This window comes from Triticum aestivum, chromosome 4B (genome assembly GCF_018294505.1).
Source record: "Triticum aestivum cultivar Chinese Spring chromosome 4B, IWGSC CS RefSeq v2.1, whole genome shotgun sequence".
Classification (NCBI taxonomy): domain Eukaryota; kingdom Viridiplantae; phylum Streptophyta; class Magnoliopsida; order Poales; family Poaceae; genus Triticum; species Triticum aestivum.
In genome coordinates, this window is record NC_057804.1 from 18,531,930 (window position 1) to 18,553,896 (window position 21,967).

The 21,967-nt window shown below is 53.7% G+C and overlaps 1 protein-coding gene across 1 annotated transcript; it reads right to left on the minus strand.

The window, feature by feature from the left end:
• Positions 1-6,835: 6,835 nt before the first annotated feature.
• Positions 6,836-8,488, minus strand: LOC123094240 (uncharacterized). Its single transcript, XM_044516293.1, has 2 exons — positions 7,569-8,488; positions 6,836-7,468 (listed from the first exon to the last, which is right to left on the minus strand). The coding sequence occupies exons 1-2, from the start codon at positions 8,092-8,094 to the stop codon at positions 7,059-7,061; spliced, it is 936 nt and encodes a 311-aa protein (XP_044372228.1). The 5' UTR covers positions 8,095-8,488; the 3' UTR covers positions 6,836-7,058.
• Between the last annotated feature and the right edge of the window lie 13,479 nt (positions 8,489-21,967).

The window sequence follows — 21,967 nt, forward strand, 5'->3', positions numbered from 1 at the left end:
TCCATCCCCACCCGCAAGCCTCCTGTTTCTCCACCTCTCCCGGGGACTGTTCGGCGGAGGTGAGTGTGGTCGCGCCGGCCAGGCCCGTGGCCATGGCCATCGACCTCAACGCCACACCTGTGGCCGGTGGATCGTCCACCGGGGCCAGAGGAAATGCCTGTGAGAGATTCCCGTCGGCATACATCATGGCGCCCACAAAAGAAGTGACGCTCTCTTGCATGTTGAAGGGGGTGGAGATCATGAAGGTGGACTTGAGCATGGTGTCCCCGAGGAGAGGCCTTGGTTTGAGAAGATGCATGACAACATGCTCAAGCTTGATGATTGATCTATGTCGGAGATCGTCATCTTTGTATGCTGGCAAGTGTGCTGGCATGACCACGGCCGAGATGGCGTGGTTGAACTCTCATCCTTTTATATGTGCCGACATATGTGCCAGCCACTAGCAAGTGCGTCAGCATGAACTGTGTGGTATTTTATTTGTAGGCTGGCATTTTGTTAAAATCAAAATGTTTCCCGCAAGGGCGAGAATTGAGTCAGCCTGTTGAGTGCACTGGTCCGACACAGGCGGACGACGAGCAGGCAGCCGACCCAAATGAATGAAAAATGGACAAAGTGTGCATCTATTTGACCCGGCGCGTTGAAGTTGCTCTTATTAAACTTAAAGAAAGAAGAAATCGCAAGCAAAGAACTTGGCTTTGCACTGCGAAAATACTAGTGCACGCCATGAACAGCGCGAGGGAGCTAGGCCAGATTAAGACCACGTCATGAACAGTGCTCCTCGTCGACCTCCATCTACTATCGCCACAGTGCTACTCTAGCTAGCTAGTGCAGTAGCTTGCTGCGGCTGATCTGTACTACAATCGCCCAGAATGGCGGAGTCGCCGCCGCAAACCACACTAGCTAGCACGGCGCTCACGACCTAGGAGTATGTATGCCGCCCAGCAGGCTTGACCCGAGAGAGACGGACTGGACTAGCTTGGACCGTAACACCCGCGTGTGTGTCGCACGCTTCGTTCGACCCCAAATGCATTGCGGGCAGACGCGGACAGCGGCGGCACCGGTCTGTCGACGGCCCAATTAAGCTCGCTAACAACTGCCGGTGCAAGTGGCGACTGTTGGAGCACATGACGACGGACGCTGTTGCACCATGAAAGCCGCAGGCTTACACACACATCGATGCAATGCATTCTTTTTTTTTCAGAAAATTTCCGATCTATTCATCTTCAATCATGGCAGTACAACTAATACCAGAAATAATAAAAATTACATCCAAATCCATAGACCACCTAGCGAGCACTGAAGCGAGTCGAAGACGCGCCGCCGTCATCGCCCCTCCATCGCCGGAGTCGGGAACAACTTGTTGTAGTAGACAGTCGGGAAGTCGTTGTGCTAAGTCCCCGTAGGACCAGCGCACCAGAACAACAACCGTTATAGGACCAATGCACTCCGTATACGAAACAGAAACAAAACAAAAATTCAACGATGCATGAATTAGTGCCCTTTTCTTTTCGTTCATTTTCTTTTTGGAGAACAGTCTTTTTTTTTTGGAGTGCTTTCTGGAGAACAGTCGGGAGGATGGATCTGCTACACAAAACAGCAACGTCGGCCCAGTTTGGCACGTTGGTGCAGTGATGCTGCGGTACGTGAGAGAGAGAGACAACGGAACAGTGGACGGCCCGATCGATCGACTGCATGATTTTGTACCGCGGCCGGCCGTGGACGGGACCGGCGGAAGCGTACGTTACTGTGCGCACCAACGTACCGCACCCACATGCCCATACAGACGGACCCTCATATTTCGTTCCGTGTATTCACATATTTTAAATTCGAACTCTCAAATCCATGCAAATACATATACGTCGATCATGCAACACAATATTGCACATAATTAGTTGTTGGTATCAAGCATACATAGCGTTTACATAAAATTAATTTGAAGTGTCAAACTCAAGCATTGTCTCCTTGGTTGCCATTGTGGATCCATATGTGCTCCACCAGATCATTGAGTAGCTGCGTGTGCACATGTTGATCTTGAAGATTCTGATACATTTGCAGAAAGTTCATAAGCTGAACCGCATCTTGATTTTCCGGGATTTCTACTTGTTCTCCGGACACCCTGTCCCGGTTGATCACTCTTCTCCATTTGATTGGGCCCTTGAAGTTGAGAATATGCTCCATTTACCGGTACATTTCCTCTTGCATGCTCATGAGCATGATCATGTCCATTTCTTCGTCCGAATCCGACAGGGCGGGGCGCGGGCCGCCGGGGCGCGCGCGCCAGCCCCCGAGCGCGGCAGGGCGGGGTGCGGGCAGGGCGGGGTGTGTGGTGCCGGCCCTCAGAGCGCGGCAGGGCGGGGTGCGGGGAGGACGAGGCGCGAGGCGCCGGGGCGCGGGCGCGGCAGGGCGGGGTGCGGGGAGGACGAGGCGCGAGGCGCCGGGGCGCGGGGAGGACGAGGCGCCAGGGCACGGGCAGGGTGGGGCGCGCGACGCCTGCCCCCGAGCGCGGCTAGGCGAGGCGCGCGGCGCCAGCCCACGGAGGGCGGTCGCCGCGGCAGGGCGGGGCGCGGGGCGCCAGCCCCCGGAGCGCGGCCGCCGGGGCGTGGCAGGGCGGGGCGCGAGGCGCCGGGGCGCGCGGCGCTAGCCCCCGGGGCGCAGGCAGGGCGGGGTGCGTGCGGCGCCGGCCATCGGGGCGCGGGCTGGTCCTGCAGGAGGCGGCGACGATGCTAGGCGGGACGGACAGGTTTTGGTCCTGGACGCGCTGGGCGCGGATGCGTTCGAGCACTGTCCGGGGGCCGGACGTCCGCTTTTTCGCTACCCATACGAACAAAATCGGACGTCCGGATGGGTCACGGATGGGTCACGCGGTGGAGTTGGCCTAAGAAAGAGAGAGAACCGAACAGTGGACGGTTGGCTCCATCGACATCGACTGCATGCATGCATGATTATGCTTATGATTGTACCGTCAAAATACTAGACATGCAAAGATTTACAGGCTTTTACATGCTCTTTTCATCCAACAATCAATCACAAACCTCTTCCCTCCTAATTTTCAAGGAATGGGCCGTCCCGCTCATCTGTTCATCAATCAAGACTAACCTACCCTGTAAAAATCTGTAAACTGTTTGTACGTGTAGCATTACCGATCATGGCCGGCCGTGGAGGGGACGGGTGGACACGTACGTTTCTGTGCGCACCAACGTACCGCACCCACAGCGGTTGCAGCTTGTGTCGGGTGGGGCATCGCCATCAGCTATCTATCAGGGCAGCGTTCGGGTGGGCAACCGTGCAACCGGCCTGCCATCACCGCCGCGCCATTAATGGCGCACATGGCGTGACGCCGCGGCACCACCGGCGCCGGAGCCCGGACCACTCGTCGGAGGCCGGAGTCCGCCCGAAAAGCAACCGCTTCTTCGGCTAGCTCCTCGGCGGGACCGTACGGGGCGCAGCAACCATCGCCGTGAATGCCGCTTGCCGCGTAAAGCTTTCACCGGTCCAATCCATGCGTGCGTCCTTGCAAAGACCACCGTGCTCAAAGCCTGAAACCCGATCCTCCGTTCGTGGCAACGGCTGAATTTAGTAGAGTAGTACTACATCAACTGTGAACTGTATCTCGTGCTGAGTTTCAACTTTCAACCAAGCTGCAAGTACGTGTCCATGCAGCTGTGCTTTGTTTCTTTCCCCAACCTGTACGTGTCCACTCACTGATTCCTCAAGCCGTACGCCGCACGATCGGCGTAAGCGAGCTGACACGTTTGGTTACTGAGCTAAGCGTACTCCATGAGAAACGCTAGGGGTGCATGTGACTACAAAAACTGGCATTTCAGAGCGCATGTTCATTTCTTGGCGCTCCAGGTCGAGACAAGACAAGTTGACGAGTGTGGGTGTTGAAGGCGAGACGTTCATTAATAAATATTTCCGCGGCGCGCCCACGCCCGCATGTGTGCGTGTTGAAGGCGAGACGTTCATTAAATGGGGTTTGTCCCCTTCTAACCGCCGTTTTGATTTGCTGCGATTTTCAGGTACTAACACAGCTGCCGGACCCTCCACATGATCAAACCAAAGACAAGATCATCGTCTAACTTCTACTCCCTCCATTCCACAACGTAGTGCGCCTGCGCTTTCCGAATCTAACCTTGACCGTAAATTTAACCAACGAGACCGATTGCGGCGTGCAAAAATTATACCACCGAATTCATATCGAAATACGAATTCGGTGGTATAATTTTTGCACGCCGCAATCGGTCTCGTTGGTTAAATTTATGGTCAAATTTAGATCTCGGGATGCGTGGGCGCACTACGTTATGGAACGGAGGTAGTACTAAAATACTTTCTCTGTTTTTATTTACTCCGCATATTAGTTTGGTTCAAAGACAAGTTTTGTAAACTTTGACAAAGTTTATAGACAAAAATATTTACATATACAATAACAAATTAATATCATTAGATTCATTATCTAATGTATTTCCACATCATATAGATTTATTATGGTAAAGGGTTGTATTCTTTTCTATTAACTTGGTCAAACTTTATAAAGTTTGACTTCAGTCAAGTCTATATGGAGAGTAAATAAAAACGGAGAAAGTACATAGTTTTATGTATCCACAAGGCTTTCTTGTTGATAGAAAAAAAAATTAAGTACAAGGGAAGATATACAACACATGCACGAACTCAAGGTGATCGTGAATACGATGCCATGACAATGGGTGCTTGGCCCGAACAAGCAAACGACACAGCTAAACCAACTTGAAGTCTAACAACCACAAGTCCAACACCGGGGACCCGTGAACACAAAAGACGACGCCCTCGGAATGGAAAACGGCGTCGTGGCGTCATCGTCGTCTGATTCAAAGGATCGGGCCTAGGGTTTTCCCTGGTGCTCGGAGAGGGGCATAGAGAGAGACCATGGCAACACCTCCAAGGAGGGGACGACACTCGCCACTGCCACCAGCAAGCCAAGCAGGGATTTCTCCCTGGGCTATGTCTGAGCAATCCCAAAGCCATCGGACCAGGAACCTGGAGTTAGAAGTCAAATGTAGGTCAACCGCCATCACCAGAAGGGGATCCGCGCTGGACGTGGCGAGGGGCGGGGCGAATGGGCCGATGCAAGGGACCCGATGGCGTTCGACGACGCCGACAAGCCAGGAACTAGAGGAGATGCACATCCGGGCCGCTAGGGCCGAGGCTGTCAGGATACTGGCCAGCCATAGAGGCTGGAGGAGACACAATCTCCAGAGCGCCGAGGTCGGCGTCGTGCTGGAAGAGACAAGACAACCCAAAGACATTGAAAAACGTAGGTTGAGTGCCACCGAGTCCGGAGCTACACCGGGAAGGGTTCCACTGCAAAGGCACGAGCGCGGCGGAATTCCAACAGGCGCACCATAAGGGGCAACCACCGATGGGGTGGCACCACCAGAAGCACACCCGAAAGCCATCATCTTGAAGTCATGGCCGCATATCGGAGGAAATGAGCGCCACTGCGACACCACAATGGCGTCCCGAGACAAGCAAAGGAGCACACCACCCTTAACCCCGGGGGGGGGGGGGTGGATGGGTCGGACGGGCCGACATGGAGTCGTGCCAAACGAGACACCCCACCGCCACCATATAGGGAGCCGGCGTGAGCTTCACCGTCCGCTCCTCCGATGGTGGCGAGGTGATGGGGACTGGGAGGGGGCTGCGGTGGTGGTGAGCTACGGTTCCCTCGCCGCCACCATAGAGGGGGCGCGGGGACTCAGCGTAGCGAAAGCCAATCTAAATATATATATGAATTTCAATTCTATTTGTTTGTAAGCTGGGACAGGGTTCACTATGTTATAGCATTGCATTTTTTTTTTTGTTCTGCCATTGCCGTGACCTAATGGTGAGAGCCAAGGCTTAACCTTTCTTCATTTCCTTTCCACAAAGGAGAACCGTCTCTCTAACAACCTGTTCAAACTTCCATTGAGTGGTAGTTGTACTACTACTACAACCACTTCTTTTTTGATGATGATAAAAGTATAACAGTCTAGTGTCCCTGTTAGCAGCACTACTGTCCTTAACCTACCAATTAACTAATCAACTGCTACTAACATAGCATGGTGTGATTCAAAGAAGGTACTGTACTACTCTACTGCCACTTTGACCCGGCTTAACCAAGCAAGATGCAGGCACCTGGTCAGAAAGTGCACCCTAAACTAATCAGCCTTGTCCTTTTACCCCAGCTGCACAGGGCCTCCTTGCTTTGCCTCTGCTCCATCTGGAACTCCGCAATGCGCATGCTGCTAGGATTCCAAATGTGGATTGTGCTGCCGATTGATTGATTAATTTTTTCTGCTCCACGGACGAACTGAATTGAATCCCAACAATGATGCCCTTTTCTTCATTTGGCCACGCAGCTTTGATCTTCTGGCCTCCGGGCCACAGATTTGCCCGCTCGATTTCAATGGTTTTGTCTGCTGGCCAATTTCAGAACGGGAGCCAAGTGCCCCATTCTGCCAATGTGGCCATGCTCCAACCAAACTTTGCAGCTTGGAAACTCACAGTGTTTTGCATGAATACTTACAAGCCAAGGCATTAATTTGCTAGTCTTGTTAGATGCTGCTGGCGAGGTTGTTATTAACAATGAAGGAAGAGAGCTTGCCCTTTCATCACTCACTATATGTGTAGGGTATCCTATGTGTACCGTTCAGCAGATTGGGACGGTTTTGAACCGCCTTTTCGTTAATTAACTGAACAATTCTCTTCTGCCTGATTAGTCAACAGATTGTGACGGTTTTCGACCGCTTTTTTGTTAATTAACGGAACAATTCTCTTCTGCCTGATTAGTCGATGAGACAAATCTTTTGCCTCTGACCTATAAAAACCATTGCACTACTAGAATTGCCTTTTCTTTTTGCAGACTAGGCAACATGGAACCTACCCAGCAAAGTCCCCAGGCACAGAGCAGACCAAGACTTTGGGGCTGGGGAACAAAACAAAATGATCTTCACATCAAGAAGCCTCACATTACACAGATCCTCTGCTACTAGCACTAGTAAATTTTTAACCACCCCACAAGCCCTCTCAATTTGTCTGTCTGGTCAACGAGAAGGTGGTGAAAATAATGTACAGTGTGAGGCGAGCATGTCGCAGACGGTCTCCCTCCTGATCTCCTCGAAGATGAGGGTCTCTATCCTGGCGCCGATCTCCCTGACCTCAGGCTCCAGCCCCCTCCTCCATTGCTGCGTGTGCTCTGACAGGTCCAGCTCCACCATCCCGGGGATCTTGTAGATGTCCCCCGCGATCCTCTCCCACGACGAGATCTGCTCCTCGATGCACTTGCCGCCGCGGTTGCCGGCCGCCTCTTCGTCCTCTTCCTCTGTCGTCTCCATTGCAAGAGCCTTGCCGCCGTGGACGTTGTAGGTGAAGCACGGCGAGGTGGGGCCATGGAAGTCTGAGGACAAAATTGAGGGTGAGCTCCCGGAGGTTGATGGCTTCTCGTCCTCCTCCCCTGTCGAGAGAACAGAGCAAAACAAGAAAGATAAAATCAGCCAGGGATTTTAACATGAGAGTGAGTCCATGGCGTGATCGATTGAAGTCAGGGAGCTTACATCGGGGATGCACCGGAGAGTCCTCGTCGGAGTGCAGCTCCAGGACGGAGACCGGGCTGAGCTGCCGCGACGAGTCCACCTCCATGTCCGTCTTCCACCTCGCTGCTCCCTCTCGCTCGTACTCGTCGTCGAACTCCATGGCACGGGCATCGCATTCGCCGCTGTGGCCGGCAGACCGCCGCAGCCGACGGAACTCGCGGTCGCCGCCGACGCCCACGCCGGTGAAACACCCGCCGCCAAGATTTTCCCAGCGGAACGCGCTCCTCAAGGCCTTGCCGCACAGCACCTTGCTCAGCGCGGACCTGAGGCCGCCAATGCCACCGCCACCGCTCCTCTTCTTGAAGCCGTGGTTGCAGAGCCTGAGCAGCCGCTGGCACGCGGCCACCGGGCAGCAAGCCCCTCCTGCTCCTCCCTCGCTGCCTGCACCTCCACGGCCGCGCCGCGGCCTCCGAATCTTGGCGGCCTCGACGAGGAACGGCTCCTGCTGCTCCTGGAGCAGCTCCGACAGCCTCCTCCCGGCGGCCATTGCCGCTCCTGGCTAGGTCCCGCCCCTTCTTGGAGCACACAACCGTGGCTCACTGACTAAGAACACGAGGAGGTGGCGGCAATGCCGGTCTGCTCAGTGCATTGCAAGGGGGTGGCTCCGTCCGTCCATTGAAGCGGAGGCGGAGGCGGAGGCGGTGATTGGGGGTGGGGGAGGGGGTCAGTGCGTGGTTTCTCTTGTACGCATGTGTGGGAGGTGAAGCCAAGATGGAGTGGAAGGGAGGGAAGGGATCATAGTATTCTCATATGCTGGGCTGGGGCTGGGGCTGGGGATGGAGAAGGAGGTGTCTGCTCTGTGCTGTGTCGTGCAGTGTGTCTGCTCTGCTCGATCGGGGTCCCCGGGACACGGTTGTTGGCTAGTGGAAAGGAGTGAGGGTGTGTGTGTGGTGGTCATGCGGCGGTCTGAGGCAGCCATGGAGGGAGAAAGAAAGAATAGGAGGAGGTGAGAGTTAGTCCAACTCCACGCGTGACCCCAATCGGACGTCCGTTTTGTCCGGATTCTGTCCGTTTGGACAGGGGATGGGGTCGTGTCCCAGCCTGTCCTACGATGCGGTGGCCGTGCGCCCAGCGCGCGGCCCCATCTTTTACCCCATCCTTTTCGCGTCTATTTTAAAAAAAAAGAGCAACGTTTCAAATGACAAGCCCTAGTTCACGGCCCCAGTTCATCACGCCGGCAACAAAACCAGCGGCCTACACATCCATCGCCGGCATCAGCCAGCGGCCGGCAACACAGCCAGCCTCTAAAATGAATGGTTGTCCTCGCCGGCAACACAACCAGCGGCCGACAACACAGCCGGCCTTCAAAATGAATGTTTTACTCGCCGGCACACAGCCAGCGGCCCAGCGGACGGGCGGAACCCATGCCAGCCTCCAAAAAAAAGGCCACGGCCGATCGGACGACCTAGTTCAGGTCGTCGGCGTCGAGCATCTCCTTCTGCCTGGCCTCGAACCAGGCCCTCGTCTTCTCGCTCATCTTCGACAAGTCCACGCTCATAATCGCAAGGGCCACCTCCTTCGCTTTGGTGGCGGCATTGGTGGCCTCGATGCCGAGCTGCCTTTGCCTGGCCTTGACGTTGTCGGCCTCGATGTCGAGCAGCCTTTGCCGGGCCGCCTCCTCCATGTCGAGCTGCCTCTGCCGGGCCGCCTCCTCCATGTCGAGTTGCCTCTGCCGGGCCGCCTCCTCCATGTCGAGCTGCCTCTGCCGGGCCGGGCGACAAGGGTGTGGTCCGTGACGTCGGCGACTGGCAGTGCGGAGGCCAGGCGACCGACGACCCTGTGCTCGCCGGACCGACGGCCCCTCCAGAGAAACCGTACGGACGACAAATGCCAGCCATGAGAAGGGCGCGCGCTTTGCTGACGATGGCCTCCTCCTCCTCGACCTCGGCCTTGTGCCGCGCGGCCTCAATCGCAGCGTGGTCGGCGGCTCTCTTGGCCGCGGCGATGTTGTTCTAGGCGACCGCCCTCCGACCCCTCCTCTTCGCCGATTTCGCGTCCAACTTGGCGATCACCTCCGGCGTGCACTCCGACCGCGGCTTCCTTGGTGCATTGCCCTTCTTCTTCTTGGCCATTCCGGGCGGGTCGACGGCCAGCCTGCCGGAGTTCGGCTGGGCGTCGGCCATGGACGTGGGAGGGAGTGGGACGGGCGGGATGTGGGAGGGTTTGGGGCGGAATGGCGCCAAAGGGGCCGGGGGGGGGGGGGGGGTTGCGCTGTCCATTTCGCCTAAAAAATGGTGCAAACTCGGGTCGCGGATGGGTCGAAAGCGGACACAAAACGGACAAAAGTCCGTTTTCTCCCGCGCGCTGGGCCGCCCGGTTTGTCCGTTTTACCCCAAACGGACAGGGCCGGACATGATGGGGTCGCGCGGTGGAGTTGTCCTTAGAGCATCTTCAGCCGTTGGCCTCCCAGGGGCACGTAAAATCGTCGCCTGGGGGCGAGCCGACGCAAAAGATCGGCCTGGAGGCGAGTGGGTTCCTAGTCGCCGACCCCAGGGCCGCCCCCAGATGTCGTTTATGTTTTAAAAAAAGCATTCGGCAAAGTTCGGCTAAAATTCGGCAAACTTGGCATATATTAAACATGTTCGACATTTTACATAGCAAATTTATTTTAAAAAAGGCCAAAACTACAACTACAAGCCGAAGAAGTCGCTGAACGCGGCGTAGTTGCCGCCGTCGCCACCATCCTCGCCGCCGTCGTCGTCGGCGGCCTTCTCCTCCTTGACGCGACTGCCCCTGCTGGACCCCTGCCCGGCGTCGCCATGGCGGACCGGTGGCGGTGGTGGCGCGTCATTGTCGTCGCTGTTGTTGAGGACGACGACGCCTCCTTCGTCGCGGCCCAGGCGGTGATGTTCGAAGTGCTCCATGGCGCGGCATTGGCGCTCCATCTCCATCTTCAGCTAGTCGTCGCGCGCCCATTTCAGGGCCGCCGCCTCGTCGAGCTCGCCGACGCCATGCTCCGTCTTCACGGTGGGGAACCCTGGCTCCGTTTTCACGGCCGCGAGCCCCGGCTCCGTCTTCGGTTTGACGAAGCACGGAGGAGCCGAGGAGGAAGCGCGCCGACCACCCTCGTTTATGACGATGCCGGCGCTGCGAGTGCGTCGGCCCAGCGGCATCTTCGCTGCGGGCTCGGCCTTGATGCCGAACACCGCCGACGAGCCGGAGGAGTGGGAAGAAGAATGGGAGGAGGAGTGCGAGGAGGAAGTTGAGGAGGAACCGAACCTCCTGGGCATCCATTTCCCGGCGCGCCGGTAATGGACCGGGGCGGCCGTCGCGGCAGGGTATGCCAGCGACGCGGCAGGGTCGGCGAGAAGTTGGCCGGCGACGTGACGCTCGCCTGGCTCCCACACGCGACTTGTGTGCCGGGGACGGGCGGCAGGTTCATCATCCCTACGCGAGACGCCTCTACCTGCTTCGCCAGCCATCGAAGTGTCCCTGGCCCTCTTGGCATTGAGCCTGTTCCGCCGGCCGGCGGTGACCGCCTCCCGGCACTAGACGTTCGCCCTCCACCTCGCGTTCGACACGCCCGATAGTCTTGCCATCGGCGCCCTCGGCTTCCTCTGCTTCGGCTGGGTGGAATCGGCGATGGCGCGAGGGGCAACATATTTCTTCGGCGGCGTGGTGTGCGCCCGGTCTGATGAGCAGAATGGTGAGAATGACGGGGGAGAAGGGGGAAGCAATGGGGAAATGGAGGAAAAAGGCAGGCAAAACGGCGGGAAATATACCTGGTGTCGCCGACAACGCGGCCCAGCATGACTTTTCGCTTCAGCCGGCGCCCCCAGGCGGCCGCGGGGGTGTTGGGTTCGTCAGTTTTAGAGCATCTCCACTCGTTCGGCCCCCAGGGGCTTAACATAGCGCCGCCTGAGGGTGAGCCAGTGAAAAAATTGGCGGGGGGGGGGGGCTATGGTTCCCAGTCACTGGCCCAAGGCTGACCCACACGCCGATTCTTGAAAAGTAAATTCGTCCAAAATTGGGCTAAACTTCCTACAAAAAGACACAAATTAGAGGAAATTCAGGAGGTTTCATTGAAATTTGTATAAACTGAAAACATAATTTAAAAACAAACTAATACTATTACACCAAATTTAGAAAACAAACTACTACTACACCGCTGCCGCCGTATTTGATCCATTGTTTTCCATCTAATGAGGTCTCCGTATTTCATACGCTATGGTTAATTATGTAATGCATATATGTGTCGACAAATCATTGGAATTTAGCTACCATATGTTCAATTGCAATTGTTGTGAAATCTGATGAATGTTCTTTCTGTGGACACTATTTGTTCAATTGAATATTGTGGTGAATTTGGGATATTTTTGTTTTAACATGGCAATTGCTCCCCACACGGTTCAACTTAATGAGTGTGTGCGATCCACATCGGAAAACATACGTCAATTGTAGCGGAACCATAAGTGATACACAACAGATCACAAACAATTTTAGACGTCCCGGTTACATCAAATATATCTCGTCATGTCTTTGGCCATATCATATCACAACATACCCTGCAAAAACAAGTTAGACGTCCTTGAATTGTTGTTGCATGTTTTACGAGGCTGCTATGGGTATCCAGCTAGAACGATTCTTACCTACCCAAAGCCACAACAGTGATATGCAAGTTGCTATTTAACCTTCTACAAGGACAACCTTTGTTGAATCCGATTCAACTAAGGTGGGAGAGACAGACACCCGCTAGCCATCTTTATGCAACAAAGTCACATGTCTGTCGATGGAACCGGTCTCATGTACGTGGACATGTAAAGTTGGCCCGAGCCGCTTCATCTCACAATACAGCCGAATCAAGAAAAGGCCAAGGAAGGAAGCAATCTAAATATCAACGCACACAAACTCCTTCGTGTTCTACTCATGATGTCATCTACACATAGACCTAGCTCATGATGCCACTATTGGGGAACGTTGCATGGGGAACAAAAAATTTCCTACACTCACCAAGATCAATCTAGGATATGACCATCTACAAGAGGAGAGATTGCAACTACATACCCTTGTAGATCGCTAAGCGGAAGCGTTAAGAAACACGGTTGATGTAGTCGAACGTATTCGCGATCCAATCAAGATCCGTCTTGCGAACTCCCGATCCAAGTGCCGAACGAACGGCACCTCTGCATTCAACACACGTACGACTTGATGACGGCTTCACCTCCACGATCCAGCGAGCGATGATGAAGTAGTAGCTCGAGTCATCCGACAGCACGACGGCGTGGTGGCAGTGGTGGTGCAGAAACCCCAGCAGGGCTTCGCCAAGCCTCACAAAGAAGAAGGACTATGAGGGAGAGGGAGGGCAGCACCTTGGCATAGATGGGTGCGGCTGCCCTCCCTCTACCCATCTATATATAGGGGGAAGGGAGGAGGGGTGGCTGAAGGAAATATGCCCTAGAGGCAATAATAAAGTTGTTATTTTATATTTCCTTATTCATGATAAATATTAATTATTCATGCTAGAATTGTATTAACCTGAAACTTGATACATGTGTGAATACATAGACAAAACTACGTGTCCCTAGTATGCCTCTACTAGACTAGCTCGTTGATCAAAGATGGTTAAGTTTCCTAGACATGGACATGAGTTGTCATTTGATAAACGGGATCACATCATTAGTGGAATGATGTGATGGACAAGACCCATCCGTTAGCTTAGCATAATGATTGTTCAGTTTTATTGCTACTACTTTCTTCGTGTCAAATATATATTCCTCCGACTATGAGATTATGCAACTCCCGGACACCGGAGGAATGCCTTGTGTGCTATCAAACATCACAACGTAACTGGGTGATTATAAAGATGCTCTACATGTATGTCCGAAGGTGTTTGTTGGGTTGGCATAGATCGAGATTAGGATTTGTCACTCCGAGTATCGGAGAGGTATCTCTGGGCCCTCTCGGTAATGCACATCATATGAAGCCTTGCAAGCAATGTGATTAATGAGTTAGTTACGGATGATGCACTACGGAACGAGTAAAGATACTTGCCGGTAACGAGATTGAACTAGGTATAAGGATACAGACGATCGAATCTCGGGCAAGTAACATACCGGTGACAAAGGGAATAACGTATGTTGGCATAGCGGTTCGACCGATAAAGATATTCGTATAATATGTGGGAACCAATATGAGCATCCAGGTTCCGCTATTGGTTATTGACCGGAGATGTGTCTCGGTCATGTCTACATAGTTCTCGAACCCGTAGGGTCCGCACGCTTAACGTTTGATGACGATATGTATTATATGAGTTATGTGTTTTGGTGACCGAAGGTAGTTCGGAGTCCCGGATGAAATCAAGGACATGATGAGGAGTCTTGAAATGGTCATGAGGTAAAGATTGATATATTGGATGATGATATTCGGACTCCAGAATGGTTTGGAAAGGTTCGCGTATTTTTCGGAGTACCAGGAGGTTACCGGAACCCCCCGGGGAATTGTTGGGCCTACATGGGCCATAGGGGAGAGGGGAGGCAGCCCACAAGGGGTGGCCGCTGAGGGAGTCCTAGATAAGGGGGTATCCGGACTGCCGGACTATATACTTTGGCCGGACTGTTGGACTATGAAGATACAGGATAGAAGACTTCGTCCCGTGTCCGGATGGGACTCTCCTTGGCGTGGAAGGCAAGCTTGGCGATCCGGACATAGATCTCCTCCTCTGTAAACCGACTCTGTGTAACCCTAGCCCCCTCCTGTGTCTATATAAACCGGAGGGTTTAGTCCGTAGGACTAATGATCATTATCAACAACAATCATACCATAGGCTAGCTTCTAGGGTTTAGCCTCTCTGATCTCGTGGTAGATCAACTCTTGTAATACTCATATCATCAAGATCAATCAAGCAGGAAGTAGGGTATTACCTCCATCAAGAGGGCCCGAACCTGGGTAAACATCGTGCCCCCAGTCTCCTGTTACCATTAGCCTTAGACGCACAGTTCGGGACCCCCTACCCGAGATCCGCCGGTTTTGACACCGACATTGGTGCTTTCATTGAGAGTTCCTTTGTGGCGTCACTGCAAGGTTAGATGGCTTCTCCAACCTTCAACCACGCTGTCCTAGGCGAGACTTTTCTCCCCGGACAGATCTTCGTGTTCGGCGGCTTCGCACTGTGGGCCAATTCGCTTGGCCATCTGGAGCAGATCGATAGCTACGCCCCTGGCCATCAGGTCAGGTTTGGAAACCTAAACTACACCACCGACATCCGCGGAGACTTGATCTTTGATGGATTCGGGCCCGTGTCAGGAGCGTCAAACAATCACGACGTGCATGGCCTAGATCGGCAGTCGGACAGTATTCGGAACATCGCACCTGCTACCGCTCCGGACTTCACTCCAGGGCGGGTCACGCCTTCCAAGGATGGGTGAATGGACCCCGCCCCGGAGGCCGCATACTCTTCGGCGCTGGAGCCGAACACAGACTCCTCTCCTAAAGGATCTGTGTCTCCGGACCACCGGACTCATCTCCGGCCGTGTGTTCCGGACCGCGCGTATCCATGCCCATTGAATCTAACTGGGCTCCAGTCATGGGGTTCACCGCCGCGGATATCTTTCAACACTCACCCTTCGGAGACGTGCTAGATTCTTTAAGGTCTCTCTCTCTCTGTCAGGAGACTCCCGACCGAACTATGTCCGGCTCGAGTGGGAAGCTGGCGACGAAGAAATTCGTTTCCCAGCCACCACCCACTTAATAGCCATGGTCGATGACTTGACCGACGTTCTTAACTTTGACTCCGAAGACATCAACGGTATAGACGATGATGCAGGAGAAGAACAGGAACCACCGCCCACAGGGCGCTGGACTGCCATCTCTTCATATGACATATACATGGTGGATACTCCCAAAGAAACCAATGGCGATGAGGCAACGTAAGATAACCCCTCGAGGAAGAAAGCAAAACACGAGCATCATCGGCGCTGCTCCAAGCCTTGCCACAACAATACCGACACTGGAGAAGATAATCCAGATGGTGCCGAAGGGGAATACGATCCCGATCAACCCACCATCGACCAAGCTGAACAGAAGCAGCAGCAGCTCCAAGCTGACCAAGATCTGCTCGCAGATAAACGGACTAAGGCCCGGGCAACCGAAGAATACGGACTCAAGTGCCGAACAAAATACTACCCAAAGCGCAGGTTACTACCTCAATTTGAGGAGGCGGCACTGAAAATCAAACACATGCCTACACCCTGCCGACAGCACACTACGACAAGGGGCTGCGCACAAGACCAGCGTTACACACCAAACAACAACATAGAAAGTACCCCGGACGCATCAGTGGACAGAAACAGAGTCTACAAACCTTGGTGCAACAAATATAAGCGTCCCAAGACAAAGAATGGCGCCCAGGGAACGGCGATCAACACAGGAGCCCGTAATCCTCAAACCGTTGAGAGGGAGAAGAGACTTCAACATCTTAATCCGAGCCCCTCCAGCTTGAACCGCATACTTGACCGACCATGTCAAATCCATGGTACCCTAGGAGCAGCAGCCAATCATACAAATAGAGAATGTTGGGTCTTTAAACAAATCGGCACGCTGGCGCCAGAAGGAGCATGAAGAGGTGCCAGGGCAAGCAGCTCAGATTATCAGGTCCAGGGACCGACCACTTGAGGATCGGGCCCCACCAAACAACTCATTTTAGAGTGTCACACGTAGGCGTAAGGGCCACCCAGGCCCCGCCATCCTGGAGATGGTCCCCGGATAGACAAAAATGTCATACCAACTTTCGGTCTTATACTTCCAGGCAGTAGCTATTCAGCACCGCCAGGGCACACTGCGACTCAACGCATTATCACCCAAGACCCACGTGATGATGTCACAATTGCGGTCAAGACCGAGCTTCGCCTCGGCACCGAAGAATATTCGACTACTTTATTCACTGAAGAAGCGAGACACAGTTTCTTCAATCGAACCTAAATTCGACAGCCGAACTCTCAGACACCGACAAGGGAGTCCGAACTACTTCAGGATACCCCAACCTAATCACAGCTCATACAGACCCTTCAGCATAAGCTGGACGGATCACATCCACGGCTCAGCCACTGCTCACACACGCCTCTTAAGCACTATTTGCAGATTCACCCTCGCGCACAACCGGACCGGCGGCTTGGAATCAGCTCGAACGCATACAGGGGGGATGTCCACCCCACCTGAAAACAATCTGGATATTGCTCTGGACCCGCACACAGCCAACCTCCGCCCGGCCCCAACAGGTTCTGTCGTCATGCCTCTCTTTTATAACATGCATCGTACCCATATGCATAGACGTATTACTTAAATACAGCATGTCGAGTCATGTGACGCTTATCTGCTATTTTTCAACGACATTTTGTCATAACGGCATCCGAACATCTTGTTATGCCTTCGAACGTCAGGGGCTTCCTCGCACCCGTACTACGGCGTCTAAAGTCCGAACACCTTCTCGGTCGTTCGGCACCCCGAACTTATAGCACTATATGCATCAGCTCCGAATCATGTCTTGGGTCATTGGTTGGGTTTGTCCGGCTCCCATTTTTTAATGCCTTACGTTCCGCAATATCGGCTAAGGTAGCGCTGGGAGAACTACTGCGATTGTGTCTCGGTTCTGCCGGACAAACACCTCAGTAGAGAAAGCCGAAAACCGACTGTCATGATAAGGCGAGAGCTTGTCAGCTGTTCGAGAGGTTGTCAAATCTTTAAGGATTTATTCCGCATAATGCCATAATAAAATGCAGCATGCAAAGGATCAGTCCACCGATCAGGCGCTATTAGAGCCCCCCGTGCGGTCTTCCGAACACCAGGGGCTGCGCCACCCATACTCAAAATCCTATGGCTAAGTGAGAGTAATAAAGCCTTATAGTCCGATTGCCTGGTTCGCTGTGCTGAACACCTCCTTCATGGACCCAAGAATGGGATAAAGAGTGTTCAGGTGTATCCCGAACACCCCCGTAGTTCATACGTGGGGGCAGAAGCCGACGACTGGCCAACTCTCAAGACTAACATATTAAACGGCCGCGCAGGAATAAAATTTACACATAACAGGCACCTACATATAAGTGACTCTGTTTTGCCTTACAAAGTATAGCACAATTGCTTTCAGGGAAAAATAATGTCTTCCGTACATTCCTCGGCCATGAGGCGGGCGCCTTTCAGGATGCCATCATAATATAGTTCGGGCTTGCGGTGCTCCTTCCCCTCCGGCGGCCCCTCGGTCATCAGCTTCTCAGCATCAAGCTTCCCAGTGCACTTTTGCACGGGAAAATGCCATTCGTGCCCCTTCTATGCAAACTGACCGCTTAATGACGTCCAGCCGAGGGCAGGCCCTCCCAATCCGCTTCACGAACGCAAAGAAACTGCTCGGTATGGGCTCGGCGGGCCACAACCGGATAACCAAATCCTTCATGGCTAGTTCGACTGCCTGATGCAGCTCGATTAGCTATTTTAGCTGGTCGACAAATGGCACCGGATAGTTCGGCGCCAAATACTACGACCAAAAGAGCTTCTCCGCAGTTTCCTTCTTCTCAGCTCGGCAGAATTGGGCAACATCAGATACGATGCACGGCAAATCCGCGAACGCTCCTGAAAAAATTAGGATTCAATTGGTCACCATGAATCTTCCCTGCGAAAGCATAAGGCACCTTGAGAAAACAAAAACCCCCCTTACCGGCCGCAATCTTCCGCGCCTCCTGAATATCCTTCAGCGCGGCCTGGGCTTCCTCTCGAGCCTCACTCGCGGTCCGGAGAGCTTGGGCAAGTTCGGATTCTTTCAATGATAGACTCTGCTCCAAGCTCTCGTTTCTCCCTACGGCCTCCTGAAGCTCTCGTTCAGCTTCCACGACCCTTGCCTCATGTTTCTCACGGAGAGTACGCTCCACAACAACATTCTTTTCGGCCAAGGCAACAGCCTTCTTGAGCGCCTCAATTTCTGCATCCGCCCCTGGAGCGTGCAATATATATACTTTAAAGATAATCACAACTACTTACTTGTGGCAAAACTTACAAAAAGTTTTCCAAACATACCTTGTTTCTCCTCCAGCCGCCTCTTCACTCGGCCAAGTTCTTCTTCGGCCTGCACCAGACTCTGCTTGAGTCCGGACACTTCCGCAGTATGAGAGGAGGGAGTTGCTGCAGACATCTGATTCACAAAATACACATATGTCATTAGCTACATCTCCTGCGGACGGGAAGTTGATCCCCTGTCCGGTTCCTGTCCTCTCCGAACAGTGTATCAGGGGCTACTATCTATACTATGACAGTCTTCTACACATACCTCCAAGCCTTTTATAAGGCTGACACAGGATTCATTCAGTCCGCTCTCGGCGGCCTGAATCCTTTCTATCACCACACCCATAAGGGCGCGGTGTTCATCCATAATGGACGCACTCTCCAGTGCTGTCGATAGGCCGCCTGACGCCTTTGGTTGGACGGAGGTCACAGGAGGAGTAGGATCACCCCCTCCAGTCAAAGGGGGCTGCTTGCCTGATCTTAGAGCCGTTAGGGTCTCCGGAATCGTGTCCGGCTATGGGCCGGATCCACGATCGCCCCGCCGTCGATATTCATGGGAACCGCCGCTCCCGTGCGTCCGGCCTCCAAGGTGCGCCCCCCCTGTCTCAGGTCCTTTTTTGACGACACCTCGGTGTCACAACCAGGCTTTGGGAAGGGGCCCTAGCAGGGGTCTCACTCTGCAAGGCATCGAAACTCAACGAGTCCTCTGATGAGTCCTGTTGGGCCGGAGACCTCGCCGGACTGTAAAAAGTACGGTGTGAATCAAAATACTGCATTCTAGTAAATTCTAGATGCATGGATGTGTCCGGATTTCGTGCACTTCTGATTTTACTAGGGGCTGGGCCCTGGGATCCCACTCCGGGCTGCTGTCGGTAGCCGTGGTGGACGTCTCGGGGACGGATGTTCTTCCCCTCTTAGGCGAATCTGCCTTTAAGGATGAGGAGGCTGCCCTTTTCTTCCTCCCCCTCGTAAGGGACTCGAGCTCTTCTTCCTCCTCCTCCTCATCCTCATCCTCTTCCTCCTCCTCATTCTCTCTAGATGAGGGAGGGTCGCTGGAGTCTTTGGACTTCGTGTCCGAAGCGCCCTGACAACGGAGACTGCTCCTGGTCTCCTTGGCCTTTTTGTTAGCCTCTTTCTTTGATGCCTTGCAGGGCGCTGGGACTAGCATCTTCGTCAGAAGAGGTCCCGCCTGTTCTTTTGGCAGCAGGGCTGGGTAATGAATCCGTCCCGCGACCTTCGTCCATTCCTGGGGCAACCGTGGAAAGACACGTTAGAAAATATCTCCACCAAGACATAGCAATAGCACATGCGAATAACCAAGCTATGATGACGACTTACCGGACTGGCGGGGTGGGACAACTGGTACCCGCGGTCTGCGGCAGAGTCCGGCCATGGTTTGCCGGACTTAAAGATCACCTTCCAGATGTCCTTCTGCGTGGAGCCGAAAAGATCCCGCAGGGTTTGGTGCTCGGCCGGGTCGTACTCCCACAAATCACAGCCTCTGTGCTGGCAAGGAAGGATCAAGCGGACCAGCATCACCTGGACCACGTCAACGAGCCTGATGGCCTTGTCCTCCATACCTTTGACGCGTGCCTGGATCACTGACAGTTTGTTGGACGACGACCAGTTTATGCCCTTCTTGGGCCAGGATGTGAGACGCAAAGGGGCTCTAGATCGAAACTCACGAGCAGCGGCCCACTTTTTGCCGTGCGGCTCAGTGATATAGAACCACTGTTGCTGCCACTCCTTGACGGAGTCGTTGAAAGTATCCGTCGGCCATGTGACCTTGGGCATCCTGCTCACCATGGCGCCTCCGCACTCGGCGTGTTCGCCACTCACCACTTTGGGCTTCACGTTGAAGATCTTGAGACATAGCCCGAAGTGTGGCGAGATACGGAGAAAGGCCTCACACACGACAATAAATGTCGAGATGTTGAGGAAAGAATTGGGGAATAGATCGTGGAAATCAATCCCATAGTAATACATGATGCCGCGAACAAAAGGGTGGAGGGGAAACCCAAGCCCGCGGACGAAATGGGGGAGGAAAACAACTCTCTTGTGGGGCTCCGGAGTAGGGACAACCTGTCCCACCGTTGGAAGACGGTGGCCAATTTTCTTGGCCAGATATCCGTCCGCCCGCAGCTTCTTAATATCCTTCTCCTGGATGGAGGAGGCCATCCACTTGCCTCCTGCTCCGGATCCGGACATTTTCGGAGGACCTTTTTTCGGTGGGGAGGATGAATGCTTGGCCGCTAGGGCTCATACGAAAGGAAAGGGGCGAGCGGAAGCAGAAGAAGGCGTGGGTAGAAAGGAGGAGGCTTTTCCCCTTTATAAAGGCGATAAAACTTTACGCCTCCCCGCTTGCCTAATGGAGCCTGCTCGTTCCCCACTTACCGTAATTGATGGTACGGTTAGGCTACCAACGTCCGTATTGAAGAGGATCCCGCGATAAGGGGACATGATCTCTGCTTTGACAAGACGTGCCAAAGGAACCGCCTCGCGATGTGTGCGGAAGCAGGTTGAAGAAAACGGTTCGAATAAAAACCGGACCGTGGCGTGATGTCACTTTTCGAAGAATTATCAGCAGATTGAATTCGTGGATTATTATTGTTCTCTACACGGTCCTTGTGTTCGGAATTTATCTTGGAGTATTCGGAGATGGAACCCGCCTCGCAATGCCGAAGACAATCTACGCGCCGGACTGATCTTCATTGAATCCTGGTTCAGGGGCTACTGAGGGAGTCCTGGATAAGGGGGTATCCGGACTGCCGGACTATATACTTTGGCCGGACTGTTGGACTATGAAGATACAATATAGAAGACTTCGTCCCGTGTCCGGACGGGACTCTCCTTGGCGTGGAAGGCAAGCTTGGCGATTCGGATGTAGATCTCCTCCTCTGTAAACCGACTCTGTGTAACCCTAGCCCCCTCCGGTGTCTATATAAACCAGAGGGTTTAGTCCGTAGGACTAATGATCATTATCAACAACAATCATAACATAGGCTAGCTTCTAGGGTTTAGCCTCTCTGATCTCGTGGTAGATCAACTCTTGTAATACTCATATCATCAAGATCAATCAAGCAGGAAGTAGGGTATTACCTCCATCGAGAGGGCCCGAACCTGGGTAAACATCGTGTCCCCAGTCTCCTGTTACCATTAGCCTTAGACGCACAGTTCGGGACCCCCTACCTGAGATCCGCCGGTTTTGACACCGATAGTCGCGCCCCCTCCCATGGGGAGTCCGAATTGGACTATGGGAGCCCCCCCTTTCTTCTCCTCTTCCCTCTCCCTTCCCCTTTTCCCCCTCCATGAGAAGGAAAAAAAAGAGGGGGGGGCGAATCCTACTAGGATTGGGAGTCCTAGTAGGACTCCCCCCT

Excerpts from the sequence above, each read along its gene's own strand:
- LOC123094240 (XM_044516293.1), bottom strand. The coding sequence starts at position 8,094 with ATGGCCGCCGGGAGGAGGCTGTCGGAGCTGCTCCAGGAGCAGCAGGAG. Across the intron at positions 7,469-7,568 it reads CTCTCCGGTGCATCCCCGAT|GGGAGGAGGACGAGAAGCCA; the intron begins GTAAGCTCCCTG and ends TTCTCTCGACAG.